At 43.6% G+C, this 19,243-nt stretch overlaps 1 protein-coding gene across 2 annotated transcripts in view; it reads left to right on the forward strand.

Annotated features, from left to right (window-relative positions):
* Positions 1 to 19,243, forward strand: part of TMTC4 (transmembrane and tetratricopeptide repeat containing 4) — a 58,180-nt gene that overhangs the window by 18,671 nt on the left and 20,266 nt on the right. For both annotated transcript variants that reach the window (XM_015415107.1, XM_015415106.1), the window contains 7 exons: positions 302 to 395; positions 5,571 to 5,668; positions 7,912 to 8,004; positions 11,809 to 11,970; positions 13,330 to 13,532; positions 18,711 to 18,882; positions 18,979 to 19,110. In XM_015415107.1, coding sequence (XP_015270593.1) covers positions 302 to 395; positions 5,571 to 5,668; positions 7,912 to 8,004; positions 11,809 to 11,970; positions 13,330 to 13,532; positions 18,711 to 18,882; positions 18,979 to 19,110 — 954 coding nt within the window. The remainder of the gene's footprint in view (positions 1 to 301; positions 396 to 5,570; positions 5,669 to 7,911; positions 8,005 to 11,808; positions 11,971 to 13,329; positions 13,533 to 18,710; positions 18,883 to 18,978; positions 19,111 to 19,243) is intronic.

The following is a 19,243-nucleotide window of genomic DNA, read 5'->3' on the forward strand; positions in this document are numbered from 1 at the left end:
TTTGACTTCTGGTATGGGAGATTACTCTGCCTTCTTCCTGCTTATGACGTTGACAACCCTGTCAAGAATAAGCCCTCTTTCCCATTGATTTTTATAGGAATTATTTAAAATATATAGCTAAATATCTCCTACTGAAATCATTTTGACTATAGAATTAGCCTAGGTTGGCCTGTGCCCACAGTTTACAAATCCCTGCTTGATAGAAGCAGATGACAAACAAATGCAGTATTTTAAAAGGAATAGCTTTCTTGTGCACTTTTGTTTTAGTACTTAAAACGTTGCATCTTTTTTCCATTTCAAGGTTGCAGGGATCGTTGGCCGAGCAGACCTGTTGTGCGCCCTGTTCTTTCTGTTGTCATTTCTTGGCTATTGCAGAGCACTGAAAGAGAGTAAGTGTGATTTCTGAATAGAGCTGTCTATTAGATCGTAGAAGTTAAAATGTTCCATAAAATATGGTGTTGGGCAAAAAGGGAACTTTGTGCCTCCAGGTTCTGGAATGTTCCTGGTTCTTCCCATCACATATAATTTTCTTTCTTTTGTCTCATGTCAGAGGTGGCCTTTCATTGGCAACTGGTGGTCCCCGGCCCAAGAGACATCCAGCTGTCCTCAACCAGGACCAGGGCCTTTTCTGCCATAGTCCCAACCTGGTAGAACTCTCTGCCAAGTTCCATCTGGGCCCTGCGGGACTTATTATGGTTCTGCAGGGCTTGTACGGCATGTTCTGCCAGGCATTTGCCTGCAGGCAGCAATGGTTCCATCTTGGCACTCCCACTTCCACTTTTTTCACTCTCCCGCCACAAGATAGCAGCATCATCAGGACTTGGACGCCATCTTGTTTTTTCTAGAATCTAAAGTTCTATTGTTTGCTATCATGGTTTTAATTGTTCCTTTGCTGGTTTTATATCACTGTAAACCACCCTGAGACCGGTTTCTGGGAAGGGCAGTCAAAAATCCAATAAATAATAAAATAATAATAATACCCCTGATTTTTTTTCCCCTGTGACTTGACCACTCCTTTTCTAGGTGGAAGAATCATGGAAGTTTCCTGTTCTCCACTACTGTTCTTGCTGGATGTGTTTACCCCACTGCTCTTGCTGGCTCGATTTCCCTTCTCCTCCCCCCTCCTTATCCTCAGTTCTTCTTCTTTGTGATGTTGTTGGCCAACTCCACATCCTCAGTGTTGGGCACCATTTTGATTTTCTGCACCCAAAATGCCACCTGAACTCCATTTCCCCCCAAATGTCAGGCATCACTCTTAATGTTCTTTGGCAGAGGAGGGGAGGTTTTCCCATCTGAATTATTTTTGACAAATTGGATTTCCCTGAAAAGCTGGAGGTTCCCAGGGTTGTGTGAATGTAACTTGGATTGGATTTTAAGCCTCTTCGGGAACCTGTGTTTAGGTGTAATGCAAATTTAAAAGATCACAAATATTTGCAGCATTGTGTGTGCATTAGGGCTCGCATCCTACTACACAGAAGTTTTCTGTATTTATCTATGTGTAAAGTAGTCCTAAGAGATTAAAAAAATCTGGGTTAGAAGAAATTGATAGCAATTTGCTGAAAAGCCACATGAGAGCTAATAAATAATAGACTGGAAGGAGCTGCCTAAATCTTGTACTGTTCAGTATTTATCCCCTCTGTTTAACCCAGTTCTTAAGAGGCACTAAAGAGGGTTTAGGTTTGGTATCCTACAAACAATTTCAGCTGCGTAGGATGATAACAAATTTCTTTTGAAATGTTTCGTCTGACATCCCTGTTTTTATACTGTTGCCATTTATTTCTCTTGCCTCATTACAAATAAATATGGGCTTGCCAGAGCTGATGTCCTTTTTTCATTTCATTAATTTAGGCAAGCTCCCACTTGTAAAAGGAGATCTTAATGCCTTTCAATCATCTTGGCATCCTTTTAGAGTGTGTGTTTTATACAAGCCTTGATTATGTTGTGTTACTCAAATCAATGCAAATTGGGGGGGGGGCGCTAACAAGCAAAATATCCCCTGCACATGGTGTCTTCTACATGTGTGGGTTCCATGTCAGTGGGGTAATCAGGGCTTTTTTTGTAGAAAAAGCCCAGCAGGAACTAATTAGCATAATAGGCCACACCCAACAGCTGAAACTCATTAGCATATTAGTCCACACCCTGACACCACAGCTCATTAGCATACTAGGCCGCAGTCCCGTGTTGCCAGAAGCATGGTCATCCAGCCACACCCACCTTTTGCTTCTTATTCTGTTTACCTTGTTTGTTGTCAAAACCCAGGGCCGTTTTTTGTAGCAGGGACTCCTTTGCATGTTAGGCCACACACGCCTACTGTAGCCAATCCTAATGAGTTTCTGCTGTTGGATGTGGCCTATTATGCTAATGAGTTCCTGCTGGGTGTGGCCAACTCGGGAGCCAGCCGGAACTCCATTCCTGTGCGTTCCTGCCCAAAAATAGCCCTGGGGGTAATTATTTTTGAGTCAGGCAGTCTGGTGTATAACTGGGTCCCAGTTTGGCCTAGTACTCTGATTAGGAAGGAAAAATGAGACAGAGAGACAAGGCTAGGAAGTTAAAATGCATTGGAAAGCAAAAAAAATGGACCAGTATTGCAATACAGTAACACAACGCTCTCTTGGATGTTGCCTGATTGGAGTGAATAGGGACTCTAAGGGGAAGTAAAGGGTGGAAAGAAAAATGTGCGTTACCTTGAACCCAGACTTGAACCCATACACGACACATGAAGCTACCTTATACTGAATCAGACCATTGGTCCATCGAGTTCAGTATTGTCTACTCAGACTGGCAGTAGCTCTCCAAGGGCTCAGGCAGAGGTCTTTCATATCACCTGCTGCCAGATCCTTTAACTGGAGATGCTGGGGGTTGAACCTGGGTTTCCCTTGGTTCAGGACTGAATTGCCATCTTAGGCTGGATGAGGAGCAGGGCTGTTTTTTCTGGGGGAATGCACCGGAACGGAGTTCCAGAACCTCTTCGACAAAATTCTTTTAAAAATGTTTAAAAGTTCATGAGTTTTCAGTATATAGATTGAAAACTTCATTTCCCTAGTATATAGATGGAAAACTTCATTTCCCTCTTGAAAGTTCTGGCACCTCTTTTTCCAGAAAAAAAGCCCTGGCTGAGGAGGAGAGTACTACAGCCTTACGTTATTAGTCAGAAAACTTGAGTCAGTCAGTCTAAGCTTTAACTGATTCTGGGGGCCGAATCAGTGTGCTCTTTGGAGCATTTCTGTGGATTGACCGCTTTCCTGTGAGAGCATCTAGGGAAATTCCTGCTACTTCAGGATCCCCTTCCCCTGTTTTCATACCAAACGGGATTATTTTATCCAGACTTCTGGCAATGAAGTCAGAGAGTCTTTTCTGGTGTGCATCCCCTTTAATCAAGCAACAGTTTTTAAACAGTATCTGTTAGATTCTTAAATACAAGAATTTATAAAGTATAGGTAGTAGGAATGTCATAGAAGGGCAGCCGTTCCTTTTCTCACTTAGATGTCTAAAATAGCTATTCTAAGATGGCAGTTGCTGTGCTCTGTGTTCGCATCATCCTAAAAACAAGGAAATTCTACTTTTTTCCTGAAATATTATTATAGTCTCATACGGATTTATAAAGATTCATTGAATTAATTTATTGATGAAAGCTCATACATAAATTGCTTCTGATGTCTTTAATCAGGAGAAAAACCTAGTGTATGTATTAAACTTGACAGTACTATGGGCACTGTTTCCAAGTCAAAGTCAACCTAATTACTAAATTGATACAGTAAACCAGGTTACATGGAACTGACATAGTAAGAAAGATTCGCATCTGAACGTTCAGCCAAACCGGCAGTTCTAATAGATCTCTGTCCCAAGACGGCTTCACTGGAGCATGAGCTGTATGACCTCACAATGTGGAGTTTAATCTACTTCTGTAAACTAAATTCTCTTATGTAAAATGACAGAAACACTTGTGGGCATTTAGCCTTTGGAACAGGAATAAAAATGCTTGCTACAAGTCTTTGGCATACATTAAACTTGTGACCATCTGGTGAGGGTGGCAGAAAGTCTTCCCACAATATGGTGTACCACTTTAAACTAGATTCAGGTGCCAACCAGAAGCGTGTTCCATCCTCTGTCAAGAGATCGTGGTGGGAAGTGGCGTAGACACAGGGAGTGTGCTTCGTTAAACTGATTAACACACTTGGCATGTGTATAATTTTTTTAGTAATTGGCACCTGTTTGTTGCTTTACGTTTTCAGAGTCAATTGACAGGGATTCAAAAGCTAAATTGATTATTTGACATTGCCAGAATGTGTATTCAGTTTCTGTAACTTCACGAGATACCTTGGGGGGGGGGGAACTGAATAATGTTTGTGATCAGAGCTTTTTAAAGAAAAAAATATGGAAAGCCTCTCTTATCAAATCTTGACCACTTAAGCAAAACAAGCTTCTTCAGTGTCCCAGTTTTGCATTGGTTTATGATGCACTTCAGAATAAAAAGGAAAATTTTCTGAGAGACTCTTAATTCCAAAGGAGAAGAAATGCTGTTAGCTTTTGTGGTAGTAGAAAAGAGCAAGAATCCAGTAGCACCTTAAAAAAATAACAACATTTCTGGCAGGGTATGAGTTTCATGAGTCACTGCTCACTTCTTCAGATACCTTCAGATAGTTCTTGTGGTTTCGTTCTCTTAACGTGCTTCTGTTTTTGATTGGGCTGAAGGGATTTTGACGAGGAGCTGGGCTATAGGGATCAGCACCCCCATTTCAGATCCCCCCCCCCCGGTCTGCTTGATTTGGAAACCGTCATTGTAGTGAGTTCCTCCTGAATCTGCTGGCAAACACTGTTGAGGTAGATTGCAGATATCATGAAAATCACAGCTCTGAAAAATCAAGGTAGACACACAAAAAGGAGGATTTGATTTATTTGTTTGTGTGTACGTGTGTGTGTGTGTGCACAAGCCAAAGCAGTAGTAACTTGGACCATTTAAAAATGCCACAAAGAGCACAGTGCCACGAGGAGTGCATACCTACAGAAGGCTGTTTTTCGCACTTGAAAAGGTGAAATTAGTAGCATTTGGAAGACCATGGATGGAATTCGGGCTATTAAGGGGGTGATGGGGAAGAACATAACAAATAAATTAATAGGATTGTGAAAAGAGAGAATCCCGAATTGGCACTGGTAAACACTCTGTTTTACTTGCAGCGCTTTAGTTCATAAAGCTCACATTGAATGCTCCGGCAGAGCGGTGTGTGAAATATTGTAATTACTTAAACTTGTTCTGAACTCCTAAGCATTGTAGAACTCTGTAATTTACTAACAGAACTGGTTGTGGATCAATATTAGACAGTAACTTACTTAATGGAATGAAAATGCTGACACAAATCTCTCTTAATTGCAGATTTCAAGCCAGAAAAACAGCACACTTCCTTCCCTGTAAACACTCCACCAGCAATTAGCAAAAAGAACACCCTTATATTAAGATTTGTTATTTGTTCCAATGCATTCCATCTCAAACTCGAGTTTGTTCTGTGTATACCTTCATGTGCTGTTGGTTAATTCTCTGTGTGTGCTTTTTTTTTTTTTTTTTGCACTGGTAGGTAAAGAAGGAACCCCTTTTTCCATAGCCTGGATCTTGCTGAGCATTCTCCTAGGTGCTGTGGCCATGCTGTGCAAAGAACAAGGAATCACGATACTGGTAACAGTTCAAATGAGTGACTATTTCAGATCTGCTAACTTCATGCAAAATTAACAGTCCTCTTTCTGATTTTATTTATATGTGCCCCCCCCTGCCCAAACTGGTTCGGAGATTTGGGCTGCGGTGTCACCAGTACGCTGATGACACCCAACTTTATCTGTTGATGGGCGGTCGGCTGGATACCACCCCTGGAAGTCTGGTTGAGGGGTTGGAGGCTGTGGTGGGATGTTTGAAACAGAGCTGGGTGAAACTGAATCCTTCTAAGATGGAGGTTCTGTGGCTGGGGTGGGGAGATTCCGGTCTGGGGTGCCACCTCCAAGCCCTTGAGACCGGCACCAACTGTCAAGAGCCTGGGTGTGATCTGGATGCCTCCCTAACAGTGGAGGCCCAGGTCACTAATGTTGCCCCCTACCTGATCTAACCACAATAATCCATGCAATGATCACCTCCAGACTGGACTACTGTAACTCACTCTCTGTGGGCCTACCTTTGAAGCTGACCCGGAAACTCCAACTGGTACAGAATGCAGCTGCGCAGGTCCTCATGGGGATTCCACATGCAGCACATCCACCCTGTGCTGCCTGAGCTGCAGTGGCTTCCAGTGGAGTACTGGATCAAGTTCAAAGTTCTGGCGTTGACCTTAAGGCCCTTAACAGTCTGGGACCCACGTATCTTTGGGACCTCCTCTCCTGGTATACCCCCAGGAGAGCACTGCGCTCAGTAGATCAAAATCTGCTGGTGATCCCCGACCCAAGAGATATCTGGTTGTCCTAAACTAGAGCCAGGGTGTTTCTGCCCTGGCTCCAACCTGGTGGATTCTCTGCCAAATAATATCTGTGTCCTGTGGGACCTGATACAGTTCCCCAGGGCCTTGTAAGGCAGAGATGTTCCACCAGGCATTTGGTTGAGGACACTGACGGCTCCGTCTTTCTGGCACTCCCACCCTTGCCTTCCCATGAGGCCAGTGGCACCATCAGGAAAAATTTTAACACCATATTTTGGTTACTGCTGTGTTTGATGGGTTTTAATTCGTTTTTAATGATGTTTATATGATATTACGTTGTATACCGCCCTAAGCCCAGTTTTTCCAGTGGAGGGTGGTTTATAACAACAACAACAACAACAAAGGAGATCTCTTGATCTCATAAGGTGCATATTTTCTGTAGCTTTACTTGTAGCGTGTTCAGGTTTCTCTACGGAAATGGTGATAAACTTTCCCAAATTAAGCACAAAATTCCTAGCAAGCTTCCTGGTATTTTTTTTAAGGCCCCTGTTTTTTAAACCATTTGAATCAGTCAAAGAATCCGGCTTCAAAAAGAGTACTAATGCTGATTTCATTGCGTGGCTTGTCGGCAGCTTTACTGGGGAATGACTAAGATTATAACCATACAATCTGTCAGCAAATCTGCAAAGGCTGTTTGAATGGCACTTCATCATAAATTAGGCCAAGGCTTGTAGGTTCATCCACACAGCATTCATTCCAAAACCCCTCCCCCTCTCTGTCACTCACCAATCACACAACTTGCCTGAGTCCAGCATCCTAGTCTGCCATACATTCATACAAACCACTTTTAAAGACACACACACAATAAAACATGGAATCGTTACAGCTTGTATAAGCAGTTACTGTTTTTCTTGTATTCTTCCTTTGGGGATTTAATTACTTATGTCTGTTAACATGGGTTGTAGTTCAGCCCAGTTTCAACAAAGGAAGAATATGCCCATATGTTACACTGAATACCAGCGAATAGCTCTTCTCACCCCTGGAACATGTACAAATAAGTGTGATGGGTGGTTTGATAAGCAGGTAGATTTTACAGGTCTTTTGAAAGGCTAGTAAAGAGGGGTCCCGGTGCACCATTTGATTGACAGATCTAAGGCACCCATAGTCTATAATTAGCTTTCTTATTGGCTGTCTACGGGCTACATGGAAGTCACTCATGTGAACCCATGAAACTGCCTTCTACTGAATCAGACCATCAGTCCATCAAGGTCAGTATTGTCTACTCAGACTGGCAGCAGCTCTCTAGGGTCCCAGGCAGAAGTATTTCACATCTTCTACTGCCTGGTCCTTTTTAACTGGCAATGGCGGGGATTGAACTTGGGTCTTTCTGCATGCCGAGCACATACTCTACCACTGAGCTGTAGCCCCTCCCTGATTGCAGGATTACCTCCTAATTGATACAGAACCAAAAGTCAGTCTTAATATAGACTGTTGTCTCTCTTTAATCCTCTCTTTGTAGGGTTTAAATGCTCTCTTTGATGCTGTGGTGATAAATAAGCTCAACATTTTGGAAGTTGTACTGAAGATTCTACGTAAGGATAAGTCACTGGAGGTGATTTTGTTTAACTTTTGATTTAAAAGGAATGCCTTATTCATTTGTGTTCTCTCTTAATGGTTAATGTGTAAATGTTGGTATCGGTATCATAACACTCTGGAACGTCTTTCCAGCAGCATAGAAGTGACAGTCTTTAAGGCTGAAGAGCATTTTCCAGAAAACATATTTCTGATCTAAGCCCAGCATGATTCAACCGGACAAGCGTTTTGGCTGATAGACTACAAATGTGAAATGGAGCATTGCTTTTCCTTTTCTGTTCCTTCACAAACTGGCTCCCAGAGTGGCTTATGTGAATGAAAGCTGCAAATCCAGAAAGGTATCTCCAGAGAAGGATCTCAAGGGTGCTGGATTCAGGTGTGATAGGAGATGGCTCTTGGCTGGAGCAAGACGATTGGCTCCCTCTCATCCTCCCTCTGGCTTCCTCGGTGGCCATCATATGGGTGACTCTTACCAAAACTAGTTAGGAGCCCTTGCATTAGTTAATCAAATGGCTTAGAAGGCCTTCTTTCAAAATAACATAATTACATCTGTCCCAATCTGCCTTTCCAACAGCGCAGCATTAATACCTCTCCATTCTAAAAATTATGTGCAATTGAAATAGTTCTGGGGCGAATGCAATGACTGCGTGTTGGATCTTTCCATGCTCTGCCTTTGAAATGAATAGATAGAGCAGGCTGGTTTTCAGCCATGACATTTAGATCTGTGGCCTGCTTTTGTGATTTTATAGTGCTAATTCATGGCTGCCTGAACTATTCTACACCTCCTGTGCTAGTTGACTTCCTTTCTTCCAGTCACCTGTTGTTTCTTTGGGTCCCTGTCCTTCATGACACTGTATTCGACTTTCTTCAGCCACCAGGCCACCCTCCCTTCAGGACTACTCATTCTCTCCTCCCTTATTCAGTCAGGAATATATAGCTCTCCTGTTGACCCTGTATTGATTTTTCTCTTATGTTTGTTATCACTAGCGCGCACACACACTCTGTTTCTCTGTCTTCTTTGCTCTTCACTTTGCTTAGGCCACTGCATATTTCTCTTAGTCCCCTTGCTTCTGGGACTCACACCCTCTGGGACACCTCCTCTCCATTCAGATTTCCACACCCAAGCTCTTTCTGTCTGTCAGCATGTTAATTATATTGTGAATTGCCGTGAGAGCCAGTTTGCTGTAGTTGGGTCAATAGGGGTACTCAGGCTTGGCTCCCAAGGTGAATCTCTGCTGACAGAAGGGATTTCCTTCATGAAAGCAACACTCTGTCACACATACCCCAATGTTCCCTCAAAGCTGAATTAGTGTGAGCTAGCTCATATTTTTTTTAGACTCGGGCTCATACTTTTTTTTTCTTAGGTCAGGAAGGTCCAGAGCAGACTAATTTATGCTGCAGCCACTCACAACTTTAATGCCAGTAGCTCACAAAGTAGAATTTTTGCTCACAAGACTCCCCTCCCACTGCAGCCTCAAAATTATCCTTGAAATGGTGCTCCTGGGAGGCCTGCAGGAGCAATATGCTTGAAATGGTGCTCCTGGGAGGCCCACAGGAGCAATATGCTGGTGGGGGGGGGAGTTAAAGTTCTGCAGGAGGAAGAGGGAATCAATGAAAATTTAAAAAAAACACCCTCATTCTGTTAGTGGGACTTTTCTGTGAGATGCAGCCCGTAGTCTGAAAGAGCTCAAATTAATTTACCAAAAAGTCCAAAATAGAATATCAGTTTTAATTTCATGTCTAACAAAAATTTGAAATGTTATTGCTTTAGACTTGTTGGCTGTCTCTATTATTGGGTGCACATCAGTTTTTAAAAATGCAGATCACTATTAGATCTCTTTTCCATTACATAACAGTTGTAAAAATTTTACAGCATGTCCATTATCTCTTATAGCATGCTGGCTATCAAATACAGTAAAACCCTAACTGCTAAATATAAAACGCTGCTGCGAAGATTGCAGATATCTTCGTGGTGAAGCATTCACGATGTTATAACTTAAAGATGGTTAAAACTGTGAGATTAGCAATGTGTCCAAGTTGCTCAATAAAATACCCAAACAATTGTTTCAGACTCTTTTTTGATGCTTGTTTTTAGCTCCTGACTGTCGTACACCTGACCAAAATGCTAATAAAACTATCCATCCTAAGTTGACTTCTGCTATTTTACCCTTTACAACCATTCCTAAGCTGATTACTTGCCAGTAAATCACAGTGATTTCACCAGGACTTGACGTTCAAATATGCATTCTATTAGGTATCATGGAGGCAGGCCACACAGAAGTTACACAACCGACAGCTAACTTTCTTGTAGCCATAAAGATATAACAGGAGCATACTTCAAACTATCCTTGATATGAGGCTGAATTCCACCACTTCCCAGTATGGCATGCCAGGAGGGCCAATATGCTACACATAGGGACTGATTGGCCACTAAGGCCATCAGGAAAAGTTCCAGTGGGCCAATAGCTAGGGCTGCCCTACCTGAGGCAGGTACAAGGTAGATGGTAGCAACTGTCAGCCACTGGCACCCAGCTCACATGAGGCAGGTGCCCCACTGCAAGCCAGTGAGCCCCACCTCGTGAGAACCTGTGCACCTCCCACAAGATGGGTGGGTGTGTAGCAGACTGAAGCCACAAGCAGCCCACTCCTTCCCTGAGAGAGCCAGTTTGGTGTAGTGGTTAAGTGCATGGACTCTAATCTGGGAGAACCTGGTTTGATTCCCCACTCCTCCACTTGCAGCTGCTGGATGACCTTGGGCAAGCCATAGTTCTGTCAGCGCTGTTCTCTCAAGGACAGTTCTCGAGAGAGAGCTCTCAGCCCCATCTACCTCACCGGGTATCTGGTGGGAGGAGGGGAAGGGAAAGGAGTTTGTAAGCCACTCTGAGACTCCTTTGGGTAGTGAAGGGTGGGGTATAAATACAATATCTTCTTCTTCTCCTCCTCTCCCCTCTCCTCCAGGATTAATGGGTGCTTCGTGAGCACCATGCAGGTCATACCAGGTTTGATACAGAGTGTGTTGTCAGTTCCTTAAATGGCAGCTGTGATTTTTCTGAACATTTTGCTAGTGCATTAAGAGGCAGCTACCAATTTTTTTCCTGCCCTTAAAAGCATGTGAACCCTCCGGGCCAGAAGAGAGAACCTGGAGGAGAGGTCTCTTGGTCTTCTACTACCTCACTCCATCTTACCTTTGGGGTTTCTGCCCTGCATGGAGTTTTACCAAGAACCAAAGGGAATAGGTGTTTAAAACTTTTATTTTTAACCCCCTCAGATCTGGGAGCCTTGACATTTCCCCCCTGGGAATGGGTCCAAGACTGAGCGTCCTGGCACAACCTGACCTTGGGGGTGGGGCCTGTCTGTGATATCAGAGTCTTGAGACCAAACACTAGTACTTTGATAGATTTTTCCAGCAGTTTTACAGATTTTCCAGGACCTTTTAAAACCCAACCACAAATTAGGGATGCAGGCTCAAAGGTTTGCTCCAACCCTGCTCCTTTTCAATCACTTCAAAAGTCTGGATAACAGAGATTAAGGTACCAGGGGAGGAAAACAGTAATGATGCATCATAGCACTTGACAGCTTGGCCAAAAATGACAAATTGCAGTTGAAATTTCATTTCCTTTGGTTACCTCACAGATCACCACACACCCTTTCTGCAATGTAACTTTAGGATTTAATTTCCCCATCCCAGAAAATAAGGCTCCCTTATTCGTTTGTCTTTTCAAAACAAGCCGTATCGTGCTTTCTCCTGCTTTTGTTTTCTCTTCATCCTTTTCTGAGAGGAAAAAGAAGTAAATATCTGGCATACCTTCTCCCCTCTATCTAGAGCCTGGTGGTGTTTCGAAAAGGACTCCTCTCCAGGACAACTATGCTGCTGTGTGGAGGAGCCGCCATGCTGTATGTACGCTGGCGCATTATGGGCACAGGGCCACCTGCTTTTACTGAAGTAGATAACCCAGCCTCGTTTGCAGATAGTCTGTTTGTGAGGGTAAGTTGTAAGCTTACTGCTTTTCTGTGAGGTGGAAAACATGACTTTTTAGAAGGAATAGAAACATGCCTGTAAAACAGGTGCTTTGTATGCAGACGGGCCAAAGGCCAGGCTTGGGTAGAAGGGCTAGCAAAGCATTTCAGTCAATTAGAATAGACGATACTGAGCTGCAGGACGAGTGGTAAGATGTTAGGCGGCTTCACGTGTGAAATATAGGTTTACTCAGGGATCATTTCGTAGAAAAAGCTAGGGGGACTCATTAGCATAACTCATTAGCATATGCCACACCCCCTGACATCACTGGAAGTGTGTCCTCCCCACAGCCGGCGGCGACCTCCAGCGGGCACCAGCAGGGAGCTCCAGGCCCCGCCCTCCCGCACCTCACCCGGGGGGATGGCGTCCCCCCGCGTCCCCCCCCCAAATGACCCCTCAGAGCCCTCAAATAGCCCAGACTAGCCTGAGCTCATCAGAGCTTGGAAGCGAAGCAAAAAGAGTCAGTCCTAGTTAGTACTTGGATGGAAGACCAGTAAGGAAGATCAGGGCCACTATGCAGAGGAACGCAAATCACCTCTGCTCATCTCTTGCCCTGAAAACTCCTTGAGGGGTCATCATAAATTGGTTGTGACTTGATGTCACTATTATTTATTATTAATAGTAATAGTAGTAGTAGTATTTAGAGCCCTCAAAGAACTACCCCTTTATTAGCTTAAGTTTTAAAGCTTGTAATGATTACTCTGAAAGGTGTGGCTCAGTTGGGCGGGGTTGCTCAGGAAATGGGGGATGTGTTATAGTCAGTCTGGTGTATACTTGGGTTATAATCCAGTGAGTTTCCACACTTGGCTGCAGAATGGCTTGTGTTCACCATTCTTTGTAGCCAGCAAAGGGATCTGGCACTGTGTGCACTTTTTTAGGTCAAAGCCTGAGACTAAAAGGGGGAAGGGGAGTGTCCTGGCTGCACAGAACAGTATAGTCATTGATACAAAAGGTTCATGAAAGATCTAGAACTTTCAGGACATTCAGGCTCTGATCACTGGTAAACATCATTCACATTGATCCTGAGCAGTGTTTAGCCAAGTAGACATTTGGATGGCATCTAGATTATATGTAATAGGAACCAGCAACACTAGCATCTGCATGCACGCGCACACACATGGGTAACAACTTGTATTCAATTCAGCTCTAGAGCATTAAAGTTAAGGCATTTGATAAATGTCCTTTTTTAGCAAAGGCTTAAGTAAAACTCTGTGTGACTTGACAAAGTAGTTGGGAAATATGATTCTCTCTCCACCCCGCCCCTTTCCTGCTCAACACCCACTTGTGTTCAATATGAAGTAAATGTTTGTTTTTCTTGACTGACAGGCTATAAACTATAATTACTACTATTCCTTGAATGCATGGTTGCTACTGTGTCCCTGGTGGCTGTGTTTTGATTGGTCAATGGGCTGTGTGCCCCTTATTAAATCAGTCACTGACTGGAGAATAATTGCACTAGCAGTCCTTTGGTTCTGCCTAATTGCCCTGATGGGCCAAGCCTTGCGCTCTGAAGACAGCCAGAAGAGAAGGTAAGAGACATTGTTGAATTTCAAATTTCTCCCTGGGTTACATGCATTATTTTCTTAAGCTTGGCATCATTCCGTTTGTTCGGTGTTGGGTTTGGGGGGGTTGGGTTTTTTTCTTTTTTAACAAATCAGTGGAATCAATACCTTAGCAAGTGTGGTACAAATAAATATTTATAACTGTGACTTCATTCTCTTCCCAATTTGGTTCCATCATTTTTTACACTGACTCCGGGGGAGACAAAACTTGTAAAAAGGAAGGTATGGGTGGCTGCTTTATCTTCTTGGATTGGCATTTTGAGATCCTTAACTCTGTGGGGGGTAAAAAGTAATTTGTGGTCAGAATGAAGTGTAATTGATGTATGTTGTTTTCCTTCACCTCTTTTTGCCCCCCCCAACAATGTTTCTTTTGTAAAAAATAATAATAAAAGAACTTAAGAAAGAACTTGTGGGGGGGAAATGTAGTGATTCTGGCTGCTGATTAAAAAAATAAAGTGCTTGCCCTTGACTGATTATTCTTTATCAAGAGATAGACACAGAGAAAATAATGGAGGGGGGAAAACCTGTTATTTTTCAGAAATTAAAGTTGCTGTAAGAATGCTGTGAGTGGTAAAACTGTACCTTCTGAGAATACATGACAGATGTCTTTCTGGTGTCGTTGACTAGATTATATAATATGTGAATCAAAGGATTACTTGTTTTTTGCTGTTTTAAATTGCAGATTTTTCAGACTGGAAAAGGAAAAAGTGCTGCCTGCACATTTAATCCATTTTGTTCTTTCCCATTTATAAAGTTTTTGATCCCACAGTGCTTTTTAAGTGTTCAAGCATCTCACATGCATTATTTTAGTAATCTCACAATAGTGCGCTAGGTAGGATTACCCTGTATCGCTGCAGGGAGGGAGACCGGTGAGCCCCCTAGGAACAGTATGGGACAGAAACAAAGCGGGAGTTTACAGTCTAAGCTTTCCTTAGGCCACCTAGTGATTTCACAGTCAAGGTGTCATTTGAATTCCAGACTTCTTAGGTCACACATTAACCGTTTCGCTATACCGGTTCCCATCTCCTTGTCCTGAGGTGCTCTTCTGTTGCCAAAACGGCAGGTCTTCCAAAGGTTTAACATTTGTGTTTGTGGAGGAGGGGAGGCAAGACATTTCTCATTTCCCTTTCTCTGTTACTGCAGACTGAACTCTCCCCCCACACAAAGACTCCCTGTTCCTGCGAGTTCACTGATCCGCAGGAACACAGTTTCAGGGGGCACAGAATTAGGAGGAGAGAGGTAGGAAGCTACCTGAAAGGAGACCTGTATTCACTGTACATTTAGGATAGTTAATCTTGTGTCCCTGTTTAGTTTTGTGGAGATAGGCCACAAGGAGTTAAGATTCAGACTATGTTTTCTGTTAACAGAAGGGAGAAAGTGCAGATATACTGCATGAGCTGGAATTTCAGGCTACAAGGACACACTTTCTGCCCAGGGATATTTCCCATTGTACACACCAAAGGTTGACAGAGAGTGAGTGTAGGTGGGCAATTTTCTCAGTGGAGGGTGGTAAGCAGTGGGGTACCGCAGGGATCAGTACTTGGTCCACTGCTTTTTAACTTGTTCATTAATGATTTGGAGATGGGAGTAAGCAGTGAAGTGGCTAAATTTGCGGATGATACAAAGTTGTTCAGGGTGGTGAAAACCAGTGAGGATTGTGAGGCACTCCAAGGGGATCTGTCAAGGATGGGCGAGTGGGCGTCAACATGGCAAATGGGGTTCAATGTGGCCAAGTGCAAGGTGATGCACATTGGAGCCAAAAATCCTAAATATAAATACACATTGATGGGGTCTGAACTGGCAGAGACTGAGCAAGAGAGAGATCTTGGAGTTGTAGTGGATAACTCACTGAAAATGTCGAGACAGTGTGTGACTGCAATAAAGAAGGCCAATGCTATGCTGGGGATTATTAGGAAGGGTATTGAAAACAGATCAGCCAATATAATAATGCCCCTATATAAATCAATGGTGAGACCTCATTTGGAATACTGTGTGCAGTTCTGGGCACCACACCTTAAAAAGGATATTATAGCTTTGGAAAAAGTGCAGAAAAGGGCAACTCGAATGATAAAAGGGTTGGAACACTTTCCCTATGAGGAAAGGTTAAAGCGCTTAGGGCTCTTTAGCTTGGAGAAAAGACGACTGAGGGGTGACATGATCGAGGTTTATAAGATTATGCATGGGAAAGAGCAGGTAAAGAAAGAGGTACTTTTCTCCCTTTCTCACAATACAAGAACTCGTGGGCACTCCATGAAACTGCAGAGCGGTCGGGTTAGAACGGATAAAAGGAAGTACTTCTTCACCCAAAGAGTGATTAACACATGGAATTCACTGCCACAGGAAGTGGTGGGTGCTACAAGCATGGACGGCTTCAAAAGGGAATTAGATAAGCATATGGAGCAGAGGTCCATCAGTGGCTATTAGCCACAAGGTATAGCTAGGGGCTCTGGGGCAAGTGATGCTCTGTCTTCTTGGTGCTTGGGGGGGGTCAACAGTGGGAGGGCTTCTAATGTCCTGGCCCCACTGCTGGACCTCCTGATGGCACTGGTATTTCTGGCCACTGTGTGACACAGAGTGTTGGACTGGATGGGCCTTTGGCCTGATCCAACATTGGCGTCTCTTATGTTCTTATGTTCTTATGTTCTTATGACTCCAAGGAACCATTATAAGGGCTCCACTGGAAGAACGTTTTTGTTTGTTTTTTTAACCTCCTGCAGCAGTCCACTCAGCTCCCAAAAACATTGTTCCTGCACGATGGAGAATTTTCATGGACAGTCTTGTGTGCGGGGCAAAGTCGGAGTCTGCAGTGGGATGGTATTATGAACTGAGATCGAGGCAGCTCTTAAACATGTGATTGCATTTTATTCAGCTCAGAACAACACTAGACAAACATACATAGAACAAGGCTGACTTATATATGATTTGAACGGGCAAAACCACACCCCACAAACAGATAACAACCAATCGAAATACGGAGCTTGGAACCAATGAGATTGGTTCCCGCCGAAGTCAAAGGCTTCTCTGGTTGGCCTATTTGTCAATTCATGTAATGCTAAGTTCTAATGGAACTGTGCTGAAGCTAAATCAGTGCTTTATCGACTTAATACATAACAGATGGGAAAATTGCAAAATTGCCCCTTCCACCCTTTTCCACTGGCAAAAGTGTTTTGTGCTAGGAGAAAAGTGACCTTTTGATTCAACGCCAAGTATTTGCCTTCCCATGGAAGAGTCAAGTAACGAATAAATATACAGTGCAAGAAACTTTTGTAAATTAATGTGTTCTGTTTGGCTTTTAGAATACTGATGCAAAATTGACTGGTAGTTGTTATATTGTATGAACTGTATGTTATTGTTATATTGAATGTACTGAATATACATACCTGATTAGGATAAGAATACACTTTATAGAATGTTAATTATAAACAGAACACATTAATTTACAAAAGTTTCTTGCAGTGTATATTTATTCGTAACTTGACTTCCCTAACACTGCAGCTCGGGTTGCCACAGCTGCTTTTTCCCATAGAAGAGTAGAGGAAAACCATGCGTGCTCAGGGCACCAGTTTCTGGTGGCTCGCCATTGTTAGTCTGCAGTAGAAGAGCCAGGTTCGAGTTCAGCAGCACCTTAAAGGCCAACAAGATTTCCAGAGTAAAACGCTTCCAAGAGTCAACGCTCACATTGTCAGATATCTAATGAAGGGAACTTTGACTCTCAAAAAGCTTATACCCTGGAAACCTTGTTGGTCTTTAAGGTGCTGCTGGACTCAACTCTTGCTCTCACAAATATAGCTGAAACCTATAGAATGAGTCAGCCATCATCATCATCATCATCAACACAACCTTTATTGGCATAGCTATAACATCGAAGGAGAACTAACAATACAATTTGCCAAGAAGCCAAGATAAAAGCAATATAAATACAAATACTGTAGTGCTGAATGACAATAATAGTAGTAGCAGTGATAATAATAACAACAACAACAACAGTAAAAGGAGATATCCAAAACAACAACAACAACAAACAATTGCAGCAAGGAAGCTTAACCAACCGGGAAGGAAAGAGAAACGTTGTAAAACATGGTTAGACAATGTCTTCTTATCCTGTGGTGGTCAACAAGACTTAACACGTAACAGGTATACAGACATGCAGGGGTCATTTCGTAGGAAAAGAGCTAGGGGGACTCATTAGCATAACTCATTAGCATATGCCACACCCCCTGACATCACCGGAAGTGTGTCATAAGGCCACACACCCCGTCCCCAACGGTGCCGGCCATCGGTGCCGGCCTTGCAGCTCCACTGCCGAGCCCCATGAGGGGCCCAGCGGTGGACCTGCAAGGCCGGCGGGGGGGCAAAGAAGCCCCGCGAAGGCCCTCCCTGGCCCCAGGCAGGCAGGGGTGGGGAGAGGCAGGGAGGAAGCGACTTACCCTCCCTCTTCTCCTGCCTCCTCCTGGCTGAATGAGGGCCGGAAGCGGGGCGGCTGGAAGCAGGGGGCGGGGCTTCGTCATGTGCCCCCCCATACCTCACCCGGGGGAACTGTGTTCCCCCGCGTTCCCCCCCGAAATGACCTCTGCAGACATGGCATTTGTGTATTCTCTTTTGAATCTCTTAGGGTCTTTCCAACATTACCTTTCAGTTGCATGGTGAGCAGTGTTCCCTCTAAACTGAGTTAGTGTGAGCTCACAGTTTTTTAGCCTCTGGCTCACACATTTTTGTCTTAGCTCAGGAAGGATGGCTCCAGAGCAAACTAATTTATGCAGTAGCCAAATCGCTCGCTGACAACTTTAGTGCCAGTCGCTCACGAAGTAGAATTTTTGCTCACAAGACTCCACAGCTTAGAGGGAGCATTGATGGTGGCCCCTTCCCAAATTACTTCGCAACGTTGAAAGTTCAGTGTCATGTGGATGGAGGCCATGCCTCCTTCCCCTAGGCACTTGAGCAAAACTGGCATAGAAGGGACTGCTGCATGAGCTCTTAGATATATGATGTTACTAAATGGTGCAAGAATTATTCATACTGCTGCGTCTCCTGTGCTGCTACAGGAAACATTTGAAAAAAATGCCCTTTGAAAATAGAAGAACAATTTATGGGAGTATCATAGAGATTTTGTTGTTAATCTTATAAATTTCCCCCCCTGATCTCTAGAATCCTCACGCTGGGATTGGGATTTCTCATTATCCCTTTTCTTCCCGCGAGCAACCTTTTCTTTCGAGTTGGGTTTGTCGTCGCGGAAAGAGTAACCTACCTCCCCAGCATTGGCTACTGCATGCTGATAACATATGGATTCAGTCTATTGAGCAAACAGGCGAAGAGAAAGGTACTAACGAAATAATCTATATCGTGGACAACTGGGAGGGATACACAAAAGGGCTTTAAAAGGGCAGTCTTTTAACGTGTGTCTCCTTTCTCCAAGAAATTACTTGTTGCTGCTCTGCTGGGCCTCTTGTTGATAAATGTATGGCGTTGTGTTATCCGCAGTAACCAGTGGCGATCTGAGGAGCAACTTTTTAGGAGCGCTTTGTCCGTGTGTCCGCTGAACGCCAAAGTAAGCTTTTTAAAACCTATCTAATGACAATATCCTGCCACTTCACTTCTGCATCACACTAGGAACTGGCTTTTCTTTTAAAACGTGTGACCGCTTTTGCCAGGTGTCCAGTCCTTCACTGCCCTCCTCTTGT

The sequence above is a fragment of the Gekko japonicus genome, unplaced genomic scaffold, assembly GCF_001447785.1.
Source record: "Gekko japonicus isolate JY-2015 unplaced genomic scaffold, Gekko_japonicus_V1.1 scaffold52, whole genome shotgun sequence".
In the NCBI taxonomy this organism is placed as follows: Eukaryota; Metazoa; Chordata; class Lepidosauria; order Squamata; family Gekkonidae; genus Gekko; species Gekko japonicus.